The sequence below is a fragment of the Metopolophium dirhodum genome, chromosome 7, assembly GCF_019925205.1.
Source record: "Metopolophium dirhodum isolate CAU chromosome 7, ASM1992520v1, whole genome shotgun sequence".
Lineage (NCBI taxonomy): Eukaryota > Metazoa > Arthropoda > Insecta > Hemiptera > Aphididae > Metopolophium > Metopolophium dirhodum.
The window spans coordinates 20,029,333-20,049,858 of NC_083566.1; the positions used below are offsets into that span (position 1 = coordinate 20,029,333).

Below are 20,526 nucleotides of genomic sequence, written 5' to 3' on the forward strand. Positions count from 1 at the left end.
AAAAGTATGTTTGAACAAAATTACGATATGCTCGTACGTCATTTATCATACTAGCTATATAGGTGTAATGTTCTTATAAGACTATAAGCATATGAAAATCATAAACCACAGCGGCTTATAGCATTCAGATCCCAAGTGTCGATACGAGGAAAAATCGCTTGGGATATAAATAGATACCTATTGCAATACTCGTGACGCAAATACGATGCACTAACATTTTTAATTTAAGCACTCAAAATATGCATAATTTAAAAAATATTTACAGATCAATACTAGGTTGTAGGTTGAAAAAAAACTTGCACCAAATTCCGATACAAAATGTTTCAAACAGCTGGAAACCTTTTGTTTTTCTTTCGGCAATGTTTAAGGTGAAATATAAATAATTTTGTTTATTGTACCTATATGGTATACCTAACTAATACAAAAACATGAAATCGATCCCCTAAATCCCCCCCCCTTAATTGCGCCTATGGTCATTGAATATACCTATCATAACATTGAGGCATATTGAGGTGTTTTTTTTTTTAAATAAATTACATATTCGTTTCCCGGTTCGATTAGTTACAGTCGATTTTGGTCAATAATATAATATAGTATACCACTTTTTAACGAGGACGTTTCGTTTTTTCTATTTCGACCTCCCCTCACATACCATCCATTTTTAATCACTGATAATGAGCCACACTCAACATGTTGATCTTATGATTTGTATAAAAAGTTATTTGAAACACTTAGCACAATCAAAAAAAAATGTTACCTTATCTAAAACCATCATAATATGTGTATTTTTTTATACATACCTATTTTAAATCAGTTAAATAATACAATAAAACTAAAACTAATAAAATATAAGAAAATAAAATTATTAATAATAATGAACAATATTAATAATGATTAAATCCTTAAATTATACAAGTATAACGGACTACTACTATTAGTTTTTTATGCATCTATATTTTGTTCTTGCAGTAGTTAAGTTGTAATTTTTTTTTAAGAATTTCAAAAGAGTAAGTTACTATGTTTAAATATATTATTTTTAACAACCTATTCGGAATATTTCAGACTCATATTTGACCCTGAATAGTTGGAAAAATCACCAGGGATCGTGTTATATGGCAGGGGAGGCGAATTATTACGTATATTTGTTATTTACAAATTGTTTAACCATAATTTAACATGCATCGTTTATTTCACGAGTTTTTTTTTAGCATATTCAATACTGTTTGATGTGTCTATGTAACATTGTTTTACCTTATGTTTACAATTATAATGCCAAATAACCTTTATTAGATATTGTGCTAAGGGTTCGACAGACATCAGTCAAAAATATTTTTGCATTTTTGAAGCAGCTTAGATGTGCGCATTAAAGTTCATTAACTTTTTTATTTTATACTAGTTACAGAACTATGCGGGGGTTGTCTTCGGCGATTAACGATACCGGCGGTGGCTGTGGCAGTGATGTTGACCAGTTTCAAGGAGATGAAGCAGAAGACCGTTTTGAACCGTCGCTGTTCGCCGAATATTTCCCGCCTCCTCTGCCCAACGATGTGCACACGGCTTTCTTGGCCGCCAACTTGTTGCTGCTCTACCTGAACCTGGCTAGGCTGTCGACTATGTCAATTGGCGACGCACATCAGCTACCGGTTACCGTCAACGACCATGACGACAACGACAACGACGATAACAAGTGAGTTTTTTGTCAAACCTCCACAATATATATAGGTAATACAGAGTTGACGTTCAGACCGTTCTCGATAGACGATAGTGTTATGGTAATATTTTTATTTATTATACATCAATGACCGGTCTTCGTTTGTTCGTTCATTCAAAGAAACGTTAGAGGAATAGAGGATAAATGATTTACAGTTTCGATTTTAAAGTGCGATTTTCCAGCACAAAAATCGCAGAAATAAAAAAGCTAATATCTGAAAAAATTAAAAAAAAACCTCTTAAAAACCAGATGTCATTAATATTCATCGTTAAAAAACTATAAAGTTCAAACCATCCATTTTATTTTGATGTACACCATTATATTCCATTAATGAAGTAAAATCAATAAACAATTTTTATAATTTTATTTACGTGGTTATGGTCATTTTAAAAGTACATTAGGGAAAAAAATAGTTAACAGTAAACGGAGAGAACATTTGTTGCACAATCGCGTTTTCTTCTTTCCAGTACCCCGTTGTTTTTTTTATTGATTTTCTGCCATCATCGCAACAACCAAAATCAACATTTACTTCTAAGTATAGAGAACTCGAGTGTTTTTATTATAAATATCTTATTCTTATAATATATAAATATATAGATTAAAAAATCTTATAATATATTACTGTGTCCTTTAAAAGGACGTTAGCGCACTACTTATAGTAGTTTTATCTCTCTTACTCACGCGCAACGTAGTAAAATGTACGTTCAGCAGAACCAATTTAGTATTGCTAGCTTTAATATTATAAAAATTGACCATAATACTTAAAGGTAAGAATATTATCTTAGGCATTTATTTGGATTTTATTGGTATTTTAATTTTAAAGCCAGTTATACACGAGTACTATAAAATTGTATTATATTACATTACCTATTATAACTCAAAAGATTAATAAAAACCTAGAAATGCCCAAGATAATATTTTCATATTTAAGTTTTGATAATAGCTCAAAAAAAGCTTAATAGGTTTGGGTTATTTGATTCTAATATTATTAAGGTTAACAACACGAATTTGAATCTGTTGAACTGAAGTTCGCAATATTGCGCGTGAGTCAGCGAGAGAGTACAAACAGACAAACAGTGCGCTGACATCTTCTTAAACAATTTAATTATTTAAATTTGATTAGGATATCTGAATAGTACTTGTATCCTGTAATATCTGTGTAAATGTGCTGTGAATAATATAGTTCAGTTGTTCCAAGTTTCCAACTAATCGATATTCGCAAGCTTCGTTAACAGATTTTATTTTTTTTTTTGATACGCGTATGTTTGTACAGGTCGCACAAACCCTGTATAGAATTTATCCATTTTTCAGACCAACCAATTTAAGAAGTGGGCCAAATTACATTAAAATATTGGATAAAAGTGAATGTATATACCTTGCGCAGTCCAAATGACACCACCATTCGCAAAATATGTTTATTAATGAACTAGTTTAAACAAATTTATTTATTATTTCAGTGATTTAATAAGAGTATAAAAATATATATTTATATTTTCACTGAGTGAAGTCGATGAACACAATTCGTTATAAAATACGATAAATTACTATCAAAAGAATTTGTATGTAATTATATATATTATATTATATTTTCTAGTTCATTGTAATTGTAATATCATTCAGTCTGGGTCACCTAAATCGAATTCAATGGCATTACCTATATTTCTATTCATTTTTTTTTTTACGAAATTCGTGATATAGTGTGTTATCAATTACCTGTTTATGAACTACTACTTCGTCAGGATGCATGACCAGCGTGACATGGTCATCAAGTAATGCTATATAGCCACGTGTTTCGATGGAATGAATACTACCTAAAACGTGCAGAACTGTAGACCCAATTCAAAACATTATAATTTATTGTGTATAATATAAGTAGTACCTACCTTATGGCTTATAAGTTTCATATAATATGTTATTCGTTTCTATCTAAGTACAATATAATAATACATTATTATATATAGGTAATTCACTCATTTGTTACCGCCACGTTTAACTTAAATATTTCTTTATAATTTATATTCAAGACTACTAATTGTAATTACTGATTTTACGTATCTAATACCTATACATACGCTTTACAATATTTGTTACTACAAGTCTACAAAATATATATTTTAAGTTTGACCATAAAGATTTGAATTAAAATGATATTTAATTTTCTAAATGTGTAAGCTTAATGGTCTGCTGACTATAGCTTATGGCTGTTCAATTCGTAAAAGTGTTGCTTCCCGCTCACATACATAATCCGATTAAATAAATAATGTCATTGCATTGAGGATTTTTAATTTTGTAGTTGTTCATCTATATGGCATTAATCTATATTCTATACAGTTACCGGATATCATGGATATCTTGGTACGTAATGGAAGGTAATAAGGAATACATTCCGGATGTGTCATCCACTGTAGTTGTACCTACACCTGAGATCGCATATTGATATTTATTACTTATTAGGTTTCATAATATTTTTCAACGCGTAACTTTAGACAAAAATGACATCAGTGTTACACAAGGGATTCCTATTTCCTTGAGAGAATACTAACATAATATTAATTAATTAATTTCATTATCTTAACTTAAAATAGCGTTTATTAACATTGGCAACAATTGTGAGTGGGATACATAATATTTTATTATATACATTATACATATTATTTTATAATTTTATATATTATATTTTGATCATAATAATAAAACTATTTATAAATATTTTATATTTTAATAAAATAATAAAATAGGTAATTAATACTTACGCTTTATCAAATACTTAAAAATATTTTTCATGTTCAATATTGTATCTGAAAACTATAATGGTATAACATAGGTAAACGACTCAAAAATATTTAAGAGCATAAGTTTTTGCCATAACATTTTAATTACTTACTTACTTGAAAAATATCGTTGAACTATGCAATGAAATTAAAATAAAGGACTGTGCGCGAAAACCGGTAGTTATTAAGGTTAGTCAATAATAGGTCTTTTTCTATTTGAATACTCTTTTCCTATTTGAGGTTATTAATTATAGGAGTGATCGTGATTCGTGATTACTAACATTCGAATTAGCTTTAAACACTAATAAGAAATAATATCTGTTGTAATCCACACTCGCTCTGTAAGTAGAACCGATAAGAGCATCGGGGACGTAATACCTAACAAAAAGTAGAATGTACTTGTGTACGTTTTCCCTACCGCGTCTAGCGTCAACTACTTGTCCAGACATAGATCAAGTGGTGAATTTTCAAAAATGTTCTGGGGGGGAGGTCCTAAAAATAATATGTATTTCAAAAGTAGGTAGGTACTAACTTATTATTTTTATTTTTTTAAACTTATAATTGTTGAAACATTAAAAAGAAATATTTAACAATATATTATTTCAGTATACAACTTGAAATAGGTGTATAAATAACCTTATATTGATATATTATACTACCTAGTGATATAGTATAAATATTTATAGTGTCCTCTGGACCCCCTCCCCCTCCGTAAATCTATATCGGCATCTAGACGCGGCGTCACGACGCAGTGCTTTTCCACTGTTTGACGCTGCAGGGAAACGAATCTAGAGACGTGAAATGCTTTGACACTGGGAGACCTTTTCCTAATTGACCGGCTCTCTTCACGCTTTTTCCTTTTCAGTTACTGAGTTACTCTGATAATGTAAAAATATATATTTATATATTCATACTATACATTTATACTTAAGCGGCTGTATCACTGCGCCATGTTGGCACGCGACTATCCATGTATTTGGTATAGGATGGACCGGTCTATAAGTATAAGGTCTATGGCGACTGGCAATGTGTCTTGCTTGGAGACTATAGCTCTGAGACCTCGTCCTGAGATAACAATAATAAATATTTATCAAGATTCCATAATGCTGATAATATCAATGAGATAGGTACCAACTAACATACTATACGATCATTGACTATACATAGTAATAATCAATGATACGATATATACTGCGGATTTGTTTGTTTGTTTATTTTTGAGATATTGGTGATACACAATATACATTATAATATTATATTTATATCACTGCAACTATTATAACTATAAGTATTGCGTGAGCTTAGACAAATATTGAGACAAGAGATACATTTTTGAAGAAAATATCAATATTTGAATACGGGGCAGTTAATTTTCATTTTTATGTCCAATACTAAAAAAAATCAGTTTTTACACAGTTTGTAGGTAGTTTAAAATGTAAATTTGTTGAACTGACCTACACATATTTATATTAAGTACGTATTGATGAATAAAATATTATGTATCCCACTCACAATTGTTGCCAATGTTAATATACGCTATCATATGTTAAATGACTAAATTGCTTATAAACCAACGCATATTTTTGACTAGGCGTCAAGCGTCCCTGAATATACCATTTTTGTAGGTAGGTTACAAAATTTCATAAATGTTTTTAATTATTAAAATATGTAGCTGTTTAAATTGTATATGAATATGTTCGGTGTTATGCCAAGTATAATATGTTTTAGTATTATAATTTGGTCTAAAATAATCATGTGATATGAGAATCGACCAATAAATTATATTGTATACATAGTGAATTTTAAACAGTGATAATTATTAATTTTACACAATAGGATATTCAAACATTACCCTTTAACAAATAAAATGACATTTTCAATTTTCAATTTTTGTAGTTTTGCTGTCTATAAATATCAATAAAATTTTATTTGTTGGGTAAAAGTTTTGAAAATTTAATACAAGACTCCAGATATATTGTTACTATAGCAGTTGAAAAATATTAAAAACACATAAGTACATATTTTTTAAGAGTTTCGAAATCAGCAATAAAAACCAAACATTTTGAAAAAAAAAAAATTAAAAAACTATAAAAGCGTATAACCAACGCATTGGTACATTATATACAAGTACAGCTATAATCTATAACTTTTTTCTATAACTCTAATCTAAAAATAAATCTCAATTTTTCCAATGATATGGCCGATACGGGGAACAAAAATAAATATTGTTTATAGCAAAATGATTATGGTATTTTTCTTGTAGAGTGCTTAAGAATATTATATTCATCTTTATTAAAATTATTTTCAATCTTCAAAGTTTAGTATTTGATAAATGGTCCTAGGGCCCCCATACATCAACACAGGAGGACAGGTTAGGGCCTACCGGGAAAATCCTGAAATCCTGGCGAGCCTATCCGCCACTGAAACAAGGTTCCACATAAATAGGTAAATATATAAATTAATTTACTCACAATAATATCATCAAATATACTTAGTAATATCATAGGCTGACTGACCGCTTTCGCTCAGAATCATTTTTCTTATACAATGATATTATATCATTGAATTCAAATTTAACACCATCCATTACATTGACCCACTTGTAACCTACTGTACAGCAGAGCGGCGCCCACTTGTCCACATTTTGAAGTTTAGATGTGTTTATAACTATAATATTATAGGTACTATACCTACTATGGAAAACTGTATTTGTTTTATAATATTGTTACTTTTTAGATTATACCTGTGTGTTAACAATTATACCCGTCATTACTATAAGTTAGGATATTTAACAATTTTATATCGACTAAAATGTAGGTACATTTGTATAATTTACAATAAAAGGAACTTAAGTTATTTTTTAAATCGATTCTTAGTTCATTTTTATTCATATTAGAAATTCGTCGAGTGTTACTGCTGGGTAGCTACTCCTTCTCACGCTTCCAAAGTCAACTGTATAATCTAGCTCATATGCTTATATTGTAACTACTATTACAGATTATATATATTCAAATAAATGTTAAAAAAAAATATATTAGAAATTATTTTATACTACATTTTACTATTATGAATTAATTTCAAAAAAAAAAACCTACAGGTGCAGTTTTTTGGACATCGCAAAAGCATTTGACCATGATTGACATGACGGTCTTTTCTATACATTAAAATACTCAAACGTACCACAATATATATTTTAATGTACGTAAAATACATAAATTAAAATCCTTTCACACTGACAGATGTTTTATTGTTAGAATAAACGAAACGCAATCATATTGTAGATCTATTCAAGCTGGAGTTCTTCGGGGATCAAAACTAGGCCCTATTTTGTTTAATTTTTATATTTTCGACATTCCACAAACTAGGAATACAAATATTGCCATATTTGCTGACGATATATTATCATCTACTGTGAAGCTTCGGATACTCATGTCCAATACTGCAGTCCAAAAACATCTTAAAACAGTTCTCTTCTTATTTCTCTATGGTGCAAAAAATGGAGAATACTCATAAAACCAACAAAAAGCCAAACAGTACTTTTTTTCCCTACGTAGATCACAATCACCTCAACCAGTTAAATTTGACGACGTGCCAATAGCATGGAAATCTTCGGTAAAATACTTAGGCGTTATTCTTGATGAAAAAAACTCAATTTGTGGCCTCACCAGCTATCAGCTAAACTCCAGCAAGCATGCCAACGTTTATGAGTTCTGTTCTCAATAATAAATAGAAAATCAACAATAAGCAAAAAATGCTCTTATACGCATGCCCAATATGGGGCAGTTGTGCTAAAAGTAATTTAAATAAAATACAAATATTTCAAAACAAAATACTTTGCATAATAACAGATGCTCCCTGGTTTATACGCAACAAAGCACTGCATAAAGACTTAAACTCAATAACAAACAAATTCTTCCAATCGCTTATAAACTGGAACGGAGCCACTTATTACAACTTAAATGCAAGTCCTCCCTTGCTGACTCAAGAGAGGAAATACCTCACGACTGCGGAGAGCGACATATATCACCAGTGACAACATGTCCAGATAATTATTAAACCTATTATGTTAATATTGCTACCTAGCTAGAAACGCCTTAATTAAATGATGAAACTTAAAAAAAAAAACTTTTATCAATTGTTTATGTCTCTATATACCTATGCTCATAGCATTTAATGATATTCTAATACATCATAAAAAAAATAATATATTTTGTATTTATTATTTTTGTGAATATTGTACCACAGAATAGATGAAATTTATTTATTTTTTAATTTTATTTCATCTATTCTGTGATTGTACAGTCCGATAAAAATATGATGTACCTACGATTCAAATACTGTATTTTAAGCCATTTAAACAATTGTTTAATCTGATGTATTATGTAATCAAACAATCCACAAATATTATGTCACCTGCAATAATTTATATAGGTACGTATATTACAAGTTTATCATCGACTATCTATAACTGTTCCTACATGTAATTAAATTTGATATTTGGTGTTGTCAATATATTGTTAACCGATAATGCCTAAATATAAGAGTTATGAAATAAAAACATAAAAATATTGTAACAAAATAACTATCAATTCGTATATATCAAAATACAATAAAAGATAATAATAATATTTTTTTTTTTTTTTATATTGATCATGAAGCCCGGCAACTATGGCCATTAGCTGTTGGGTTTTTTTTTTTGTTTGTAGGGGAGGAAATTGTAGGTTTGTAAAACACGTGTGTTTTTTGGTTTGGCAGATTTTTTAGTGGGCACTTGTAGGTATCGGCCATGCCCGGGTGGCTTGCCCGAAGAAATATGCCACCCGCGGCCGGGTTCGAACCGGCGCCGGCGTGTGTCGCAACCGACGCCTTAATCCGCTCGATCACTCCGCCCCCGATAATAATAATAAATTGTTATGCAAATGTTTTATTTGAAAGGAATTAAATCATTTATTTTTGCTTTAAACATTTATAAAGTTAGTTTATACAATTTATATTTTAATAAGATAATCAGTTAGTAATAGCCCAGGCTAGATGAAGTCTTGAATCAGTGGCCTATCCCATCAATTTGTTTTTAAATTTATATGAGGTTTTGTTGTGAATTAGAAATATTTTAATGTAACACCCGCCTAGCTTTGTTTTTTTAATATTACACTCTAGTACTAGACGATGCAGCATTACATAATATATAATGAAACATACAAAATATTATGTCGTTTCATCGATATATTTTATGTTTCATGATAATGCAACAATGGCTTAATAATAACCCTTAAAATTATGTCCATTAATCGTTTGATGCGGCATTGGCCACTGTTGCGCTGAGATATTAATATCACCCTACATCCCATATGGCTCGTAGTTATCCCGTGTTTTTATTTAAGTATAGAAATATTATATATTACATAATAATCACTCGACCAGTAGTAACAAAATGCATTTCCTTTGCAGTGGTACGTCAGTGGCGGCGGAGGCAGTTTGCGTTACTACCACGGTGCAGGCGACGGTAGAACGGCGCTTGAGCGACGAACGGTTGCCCGGGGAACCGGGGCCGTCAACAGACGACGGGCGACCGTGGCCGGCGGACGCGACAACCTCGGCGGAGCGGATACCACTGCAGCGACACCACCGTCACTATCGCAGTGACAGTTGCCGGCCACAGCCATCGTCCACTGAGCCGCAGCTGCAGCGACAGACTTACGCCACCACCCCCGCACCCGCCATGATAACAGTGGCCGCGAGTGGTTCTAGGGCTTTGAGGCCCAAACCGCAGGCGCGCGGCCTATCGTCATCGATTCCGTTCCCGGTGGATGTGGCTGACAGGCTGCGGTCGCCGACGGCGTCGACCGCCAGGCCCAGACAGTACGGTCGCAGGAGGAGCGTTCAAGACGCTGTCGCCTCGACGGTGATGGTGCAGCGACAGGAGGGGCTCCAGTTACGGGCGGCCGTCGCGGTCGCCGATGCTACCGTCGTCGAACCGAGCACGGATCAGCTGCAGGCATCCGGCGCCGACCAGGAACCAGGACAGGAACCGAGGCTCGTCTCTTCGCTCAGGTTGGTGCGCGCAATCGCTGTCTCAATTATTATATTATATTATTATTATCGTTGTATATGTATAAATAGACATGTACATTCGCTTACCTACCTATTCGGCGTTTTTACGAGTATATTCGAGTCTTGTGTCGTTTTCGTCCCGGCGAAAGTCGCCTCAACTTAACTGGTCAACTGAAGCGCTTGTGCTGTTTCGGAGTCACCACTCAGCTGATCACATCATAAATAGGCCACAGGCGTAAAGTGGCGTAGCCATGAATTTTAAAAGGGGGAGAGGGACAAAAAAGACATTTTTATACAGTTACCTATACGGCAATACATATGTCATATACGTCATATATCTAAAAATATTTATATAAGAATCCATTGTTTTCAATGTAATTGTACCGCTTTTTATGATTTTAAACTTATAATTAACTATATCCTAACTTTTTTTAAATAAAAATACATTTCTATAGATAAGTTTGTTCACAAGCCTCCATTTTGGTGACTCTCGATATTATAAGTACACTACTAAACTGTAGAGCATTGTGTCTCTTGAGCTACGCTTATATTAGTATCACCTGTTAGATCTACGTCACGGTACAAGAGATCACTGTGCATAGTTAAGAGAAAGAGATTTTTTTAGACGGTGTGATTCGAAACGATATAGATGTGTCATGTGTGTAAATCGATATATTTATTGTAAATAAAATAATGGAAATTACAATGTTTACCACAATAATATTTAAATATAATATATATAATGACTTATTACAATGTATATTACTATTTGCGACTTTGATAACATTTACATTGTCCCTGTCATATGTAAAATTCTGATAAAATAATATGTATACCCACGTTCCCTCGTCCAATTTACGATAATTATTGATATACTTATTTTATAATTCGTCATGTCTTTAAAGCTAATATGCTATAATGAAAAAAGTATAAAAAAAACTAATTTAATTCGTATTTCAAAAGAAATAATAATACTTATACATAATGCACGTTAAGTTTTTTTTGTGTTGGATATACAATTTGTATAAGTGCAAAATTCACGAAATATTATACCTGCTAAAATAATAAAGTTGTGTACCTACATTGTAGTATTGTACATGATAACATATTAACATACTTATTACATTTTACATGTTATAGCCTATAATAATAGGTAGTATTGGTACGTTACATATTTAGGTCACGATAATTCCACGTGCGCGTTTATACTTTATTAAACCGTTCTTTAGTTTGTAGAACGTTTGGTTGGGGACTTAAGTTTACTGATATTGCTTAACTTTAATGTCAAGTATTGTTATTTCCATACTATTATACAATTGTTTTATAATAATTATTATGTGATAAGAATTATTGACTAAACATAGTAAAATATAGACATATAGACATATTATAGTACAGTTAATTTTAAATTTGAATTTAGGTACCTATAATTTATATTATATGATTATAATAATATATTGTATTTGTGAATTTGTAGGTAGCCAGGTAGGTATACTTAAACAAATAACATTTTATTCCGGAAAATCATAAATTCGCCATGGTTTCAACCATAGGTATATAGGTATGTTATAAATTCATGACCGTATTAGATTTTTATCTATTATTTAACATTTATTGGGGTTGCATGGTCAATTATCTATCATATTCTAACCAACAACTGCCAATACTTTGTATCGAATATTTATCACAATAAATGCGTGAATATTTGTATGAATGCAAATATGACCATCACACACAATGCCTTAAACATTAAAACGTAACTATAGGGAGTTTCAATTTTATGATTTAAAGACGGTTTTTGAATATCTAAAATATTATATAATTAATATAAGATTAATATAATTTATAATTTTTTATAGGCACCTACGGACTACGAGTCACGTCATAATAAAAATGTGGACAACTAACTTGTCTGTATTCAAATTATTGATATAACGCCAAATATGTAGGTTAGCATATTCATTGCATGTATAAATTATTTCACTGCTAAGAAAGTTGAAAACTCATAGACTAAATAATGTATTATGTTCATGTAAAAGTTTTAATAGTTGGATACTTGGATATAACGTAATATAGGTAATATAATATACAACAACAATTATTATTTTACTGCAATTATATTATTTTAACATTTTCAAAACTATAATTAATAGCTCCTCACTAAAAGTTTATATACGTATACGTTAAATTAATTTAAGTAATTATTTTATAGCATCTGATATTGAAAAACTAGAAAAACTATTACACAAATCACGAATTCCAAATCATACTTTATGTAATTTAACTAAGAATCGAAAATGAAAAAAGATTTAACATGTAATTTCATATTTTGGTATAATTTAAATTAATTAAATATATTATCGTGAACCGTTTATAAGAGTTTTAATTTCTTTAACAAGGTCAAATTGATCAAGCACCTAAACCAAATTCAAAGTCGAGCAAGTGTTGTAGGTTTAATATAAGACCTTCATCAAGGTTTTCTAACCACAAATGATCTCACAATATTAAATCCTCGTAAATAAAATTGCACATTTAATGTGTTTCAAATATTATAGTTTCTTATAGCATATTCATTATAGGTATGATGTACTTGAATTATATAACAATTTATTATCATTGCCAATTGGTGTAATAACAGCAATTCTGAAATAAAATAGTTCTTCGTTTCAGAATTATACCTATACTTAATATAATATATTTACTATTTGTATATAAATATAAAGATTAAATATATAATATATTATTTTTCGCGACACGGTTATTGTATACAGGAACACAACGGAATGGTGAACAGGTGTACATCGCACAAATAGAAAAGTGACAGGTGAATTTTTACGTAATGTACTCTTAAGGTTTTATTGTATACCGCAGTCACCTGCCGAAAGTTGTAGATATATGCTGTCAAACATAATGTTATAATATCTAGGACCCAGAATTAATATTTACACTTTTCCAATAAACTACGTTATTATAGGCTAATCCGTTAACTATATCCGTTGGAGCTCAAATTTTAAGCAACTTGTTTGTAGATCAGTAGATGTGCCTATTGGAACATATTTCCAGTCGGCACTTCTCAACATTTGACAAAAAAAATGTCTCTTTATATTAAACAATATGGGCGTCCTAAAACCAGACACTTACTCAACTTTGTTTACAACGATTTTGTGTTATATATTGATAAAGTATCAAAATCTTGTATTATCAATTTTTATTAATTTGTGTTCCGAACAATTGTATTTAGTTATAAACTTATTTTTTATTTAGTCCATTTGTTGGTAAATACGTTATTTTAAGTACCTAATTATTTTATATTTGCAGGAATGATTATTTTTGTAATTATATATCCATTTATAAATTCTAAATAATCACTTTTATACAAGTAATATAGTAGTATGGTGGGGGGGGGGGGGGTGCTACAGTACACAATCACAGAAAGACCATAAAATTGATTTTATCACAAAAAGATCAATAAATTGAATTTAACACGAAAACATCACAAAAGTTTACATAATACGTATAAAATATTTAAACTAGTGGAGTTGATAGATCCTTATTTGCTATATACTCATCATTCTATGTAATGGTTAATTTTTTGAATAATTTGTATTGCATATATAAGTAAAATAAACAAATACACACGACGGTCATGACATGTTTGAACTTTAAAATTAATTTGTTTAATAGCTCGTGGGAGTCAATAATACCATAAATAAGATGTCTCAGAAAAGTTAAATTAACTTCAAACCTTCTGTCAGCTAACGATTCAGACCACGCCAGTGCATAATTAGAGAATAGTCGTGGGGTGAGTGATCAATTTTTAATTTATACACTATGAAGTTAAGAAACGTGCAATGAACCCGTTAAATTTGATTCATACCGCAAGAGGTATTTAGATCCCACACAACGGCAACGACTCCATATTCCAAAATCGACCTCACAGAGGCACAACATAAAAATTTCACAAAATATATAATTGTGGGTTTTTTTTTGGATACTCATCTCACCTATGTGTTTTACTTAAGTTTGATTTAGGTCTGCATAAGATTAATATAGTGATCGATTGCATATAGTTGAATTTAAATAGAATAGTAAAATAATTAATAATTATCGCGGTGTTTGTTATATTATGAGAACGGTGGTCGAAAAAAAGTTGCATAAGTCGTTATATTTTTGTTGCAAGCGTGCGGTTTTCTAACGAGATGTTGTCGTAACGAAGGACTTTGACGAATGTAAGATTGTTGTAGTGGGGGTTGTGTACGGCGAAGGTATTGGAAAAATAAATTATTGATGGTGGTCTATATATGTACCTATAACTTATAACGGTGCAGAGGTAAAGTTGGGTGTATTTGTTTATTTTAGTAAAAAAAGTTTAATTTTTAATTTTTGATATGGATTTGAGTATACTGTACACCTATTTCTTTTAAATTGGTATGGACGTTAATAGTTAATGTAAGAATAAAATGCTCTATAAAATGTAATTTACGCCTAAAAATTAAATGAGACTACTTTCTAGTGAGTATACCTATTTATAAGTATATCATTACAAATTACAATACTTTATATATATATTACTAAATCAAATTAGCGTCAATAGAAATATCACTGAAACTGTTGTAATGAAGTTGAAGACTAATTGAAGTTTAAGTATAGTTTCTTTAATCACAAAACTAAGTCTATTAAAAATTATAATATTTTATAAAGTATAATGTAGTCATTCAGTAATATATTATTATGTTTCTATGCAGCTAAATTCTAGTGATCGATGGTTTCGAAAGTCTCATAAATGCCATGCCATCAGAATGTAAATCCATCGAGGGGGTACATAATAGTTGAGTAACTTATAAACTCACGAGAGGTCAAGTATTTACGTGTGCTCTCGGCATAACGATCTATCGTTATCGTGTTCGTTATCGTTATTCGACTGTTCTTTCTTCAAAATGATCTAATAAAACAAAAGTATAATAATGACTTATGTTAGCAACACCTAAATTACTATAAGGTTTAAGAAGACCAACATTTTAAAGTACTACAGCACAAACATTAAGATTTAAGTTACATAATAATACATTATTTGTATACAGGAGCAGTATTGTCCCTATACCTAGTTGTCCAACTATTACAATCATAATAGGGCTTCAAATTATTCGAGTTTACAATTTACTGAACAGTTATGTAATTCGATCATGATTAGAGTTTTGAATATAATTTACAACTATATCTCAATTATTTTTTGAGCATAATATTAAAACGCAGTTTCAGTGAAACATGTCTTAACAGTCACCTGCAAATATAACGGACACCATTATATGATATAGTTTCATAAAAAAATAGGTATTACCATGTATTTTGAACCATCTATAACAGAATCTTTCTAAAATGCATGCTAACAGTAATGTTTCTCCATAATACTTCCATAACGGACGATAATCTTAATTTAAACTTTAATTTAATTGCATCCGGGACGTAAATGCAATGGTTATAACCGATAACATACTCCTATTTTGCCGATAACAATAACGTTATTATTATTGGTCGAAAAAAAATTCTCAATAGTTTCAAAAAACACTGGAAAAAACAAAAAACAAATTGAAAAAAAAAGATTTTTTACACAAAATCAGTTATAAATCAGTATTCTATATTTTTGCAGTGACTCAAAAACGAATAATCGTAGGTAGGTACTTTAAATTTTCACAAAATGTTTACATGGCCATTTTCCATGGTAAAATGTTCAGAATATTTTGATTTTTTTTTTAGCTATTTATAAATATGAGAACTCGAAATTTTTTTAGTTTTCTTTTAATTACTATCGAATAATAATTTTTTGGTTTGTCAAAAACTTGAAATTTGAAAACAAGGATCCTCATAAGTTGTTATTAGGGTAATAATTTTAAAAAAGTTGAGCGTTAATCCGTAACAATATTTTATAAGCGTCTGAAGGTAGTTTTGACAAATTTCGTCAAAATCACGAAAATTTGAAAACTATTTTGAGTTAGAAATTCATCAAAAATTTAATTTTAATTTCAAGATTTTAATTTTAATTTTTATTGTCTTACAGTATTTCTCATAAGTAGTTTATATTATAACAAATTAAATCAATTAAATCAACCTACCGTAATACTAATATGTAGCAAAATGAGTTAAGTACTTTAATAGCATTATCAATAAAAATATCTTGAAATATACTTGATAATTGACATAGGCTGTCAGATCATCTCTGCTGAGAAATGTTTTTCGTGTACTATGATAAATCATCGAATTCAAATTGTTATATTGTATACCTCCATTACAAATTACATTTTTCCATTACTTTTTTCAATATGTAGGTTTATATTTAGGTATTATCAGCTTTTTTTTCATAAAAGTAAAATATTTTTATTAAATAGATACGCGTATGTGAGTTTGAATAAAATCACACCAAAACCTGTCTGCAACGAACACCTGTCTATAACAGTCATCTTTTTATGGTCCAGTGACTGTCCGTTATATACAGGTTCCACTGTATTAGCAAACGATAAACTTAAACAGTTAGATACAATCCGCGGAATAAGACAAATAAGTTCATCATATTAACATTTTCACCATATAGAGTAGATTCTCGATTATATTTGTAAATCTTGAAATAAATACATATTTTTAAATTTTTATATCTAGGCTGAAATATTATTTGCCGTACATATAAGTTGTTCTAATACGAATTTCTATAGTTAAATCCTGTAATTATTGTAATCCATTTCGAGTTCCGATAATATTGTTGTGAAAATTGTGGATGCAATAGGAACAATACAAAAAGTGAACGTATTTGAAATGAGCTATTGATTTTTGAAAAATAAACATTTCTCGATCCTTCGAGTGCACGCCACCGCCAGACTATTATTACACAAGCAATGCGATTGCCACTCGGGTTATATATTACGAAACCCTTAAACTGTCTTGTGATGTTTCGTGTGAAAAAATTACGTTTTAATCGGCCGAATAAAATACAAACGTGAAACACTCAGGGAAAAGTGGCTCGTGTAGTGTCACGATGACGCCCACGGACGATGACCGTTATAATAACAATATAATATATGGTGCGCGTGTTATATACGTTTAGGTATATTATATCGGACGATCTGCACTAATCTGATGATCGGTATTTTTATTATATTTTTTTTGTACCTACATCACTGAAGATTTTCGACAGTATTATTTTGGTTATTAATTATAGTCGATTGTTTATTTATTTTTTCATCGTGTCTATAATATATTATTGTACCTAATAAGTTTATCAAAACTCGAGTTTCTCACTTGACCGAAAACAATCGGGACATTGTTACTGCGTTATGCCGTTTTGTTATCGAATCTGTGTATCTATAAGCGTTTCAGTGTTTCACTATTATAATAATAATAATAATAATAATACGTGGATAGCAAAATTATTAAATTATATATACAGTATACACACATAATATATATATCCGTAGATTTCCATCGTATTATACTTGTACAGGTACATAATATAGTATACGTCATAAATTATGTATAATTATAGTTGAAGGATCGCCTCATTAACATTGGTGGTGGAACCAATGAGCGTGTTGACTCCACTGCATAGTGTGCAACGCACATACAATATTACCTACAGATAAACACTATCCGATATAACTCTAAAGTGTCTTCCAAAAGTACAGTCATGTGAATCTAAATCCCATGCCACGTCCTTATAATGTTATGTGATTATTTTAGTAGTTTATCTCCACTTATTTTTAAATTGTGTGACGTACGTGATGTATACAATCTTAAGTCTTAACATTATTGTTTTATTGCTCTTTTTATTTTACAACCGACTTTTCACAATTTAAATTTTACGCGCAGTGCTTTTACAATGTGACGTCCGCTAAGCGCTGAAAGTGTAGTGTTTACACAGATTTTTGTTTATACAGTTTTTACATTAGGTACTTATATTATATAATATTATCATAATTAATTATTAGTTATTACTCATTAGTAGCAACTAGCAAGGTGCAGTTGTATTGTCTTAAATCATATTTTAAATAAATATAAAAATAATATATCAAAGAAATCTCGTTTAAAACATTTGTAAAAACGAACGATTGTTGTGTTTATCATACATAATATTCAATCAAGTATTTTAGTAATTACACCAGTCTTATAATACCAAAATATAATCTGGTTTGAAGTCATATCATTTATAGAGATAATGTCTAACTTTTAAATTGACAACCAAGAAAATGAAATAGATTTAATGTTTTAAAGTTAGAGTGCTTGAAAACTCCAAGGGTATTCTTCGGAGATAATGCCTAACAAATTACGTTTCTATGAAGATCCCTATTTAAATACATTCCCATTTAAAAAGATACCGTTCGGGGGGTATATAGTCATGGCTTTAATAACTTCAAAACAAAATTTAAATAATCTAGATTTACTTTTATAATTATTTATATTAGTAATTTAATAACCATCGTTTTTAGTTTGGTTAGGTTACCCAATAAAACATTATAAATACTAAATAATATTATAATAAAAGAGGCTTATAAAATAATTAATTCAATTTAATTACAGATAGGTGTTTATATTCATTTTTAAGTTACATAATATTATACTACATACTTATAGCTCGAATAATATTTTTTTATCAGTTTACCAGATATTTTTACAAAACCTACACTCTTAACTGAGAACAATGTAATTGAATGTATACCAGCATTAATCAGGGGTTACCACATCTATAAGACTAGTCAATCATATAATAAAATTATTTATTATTTTTCATTCAAATTATTAAGCGATAATCATATTAGAATATTAGGTAGGTACACCTACCGTGTTAAATGTAAACTACGTATACAATTTATCTTATTATTTTTAACCGATTCGGAGCTGATTATAAATTATTTATTAAGTTATCAATAATAATGTTTTTGCGTTAGCAAATTTAATGTTTAAAACCGGTATTTGGTAAATGTAAAAATAATTAGGCTAAAAATGTTGAGGTTTACAGATAGGTAAATAGGTAAGCAGAGATTTATAATTTATGACGTGTGCTATATGGCTGTCTAGGCATGATACATTTAAATGATATATTTTATATTATTGACCAAGAATTTCATTCAAATGATTTTTAAAATTATTTGTGTATTCATACAAAAATATAAAAAAAGGTATTTATAGTAGTAAGTTGTAGGTAGGCTTTTAAAGTGTATTAATGATTGAATAAAAAAGTATGAAATGTAATTTTAAATTGTAATGATCATTTTCAATATACTATGTAAATTATATGTATTTTTATGTTTAGGTACAATCAGCGTACTTAAAATAGTTTTTTTAAAAAAATAAATAGGATCACATATTATTTAACAATATCAAAAGTTTTAAGAAAAATTTTAACTATATAATATATATTATATAGGTATAAAAGATATATCCTTGGGCATTATACCTACTATTATATAAATACCTATTAATACTATTTTTAAAATAACAAGTATATTAGGGTAATGGCATAACTAGAATACGCTATGAGAAGGAATAGTACTTAGCCCATAATTTCCTAAATAATTTTATTATTATACTGTGCCTGATAAAAAATTATATTGCATTTGATAGCCTTGTGGTAATTGATGTTATAACTTATAGTATAATATGATTATACTGTCCCATTAATAATTTTACTTCAGAGCCAACACAATGTTAAAATTGTATTCTTAAATATAGAATAAATTATAAATACTAATATTATTCATCAAATCAATTTATACTCTAAAATAGTGAGTCTATACTGTTCTGCTGAGTATTATTTACGGTTGTCTAACAAGAAAATTATACCATACCTATTATCACTTATCAGTAGCTATATAAAGTAATATAATTTTACACTTTCCGCATTTGTATTTGTTATAAATTGTATTGAAATGTCAAGCGTTGACATTAAGCACCCTCGAAAAAATTGTAATAATGAGTATATATTGAGAAATAGTGAAATACAATGTAGCG

The 20,526-nt window shown here is 29.7% G+C and overlaps 1 protein-coding gene across 2 annotated transcripts in view; it reads left to right on the plus strand.

Annotated features, from left to right (window-relative positions):
- Positions 1-20,526, plus strand: part of LOC132948373 (sodium-dependent transporter bedraggled) — a 90,098-nt gene that overhangs the window by 21,306 nt on the left and 48,266 nt on the right. For both annotated transcript variants that reach the window (XM_061018803.1, XM_061018804.1), the window contains exons 2-3: positions 1,397-1,687; positions 9,931-10,533. In XM_061018803.1, the coding sequence (XP_060874786.1) occupies positions 1,407-1,687; positions 9,931-10,533 (884 nt within the window). In that variant the 5' untranslated portion in view covers positions 1,397-1,406. The remainder of the gene's footprint in view (positions 1-1,396; positions 1,688-9,930; positions 10,534-20,526) is intronic.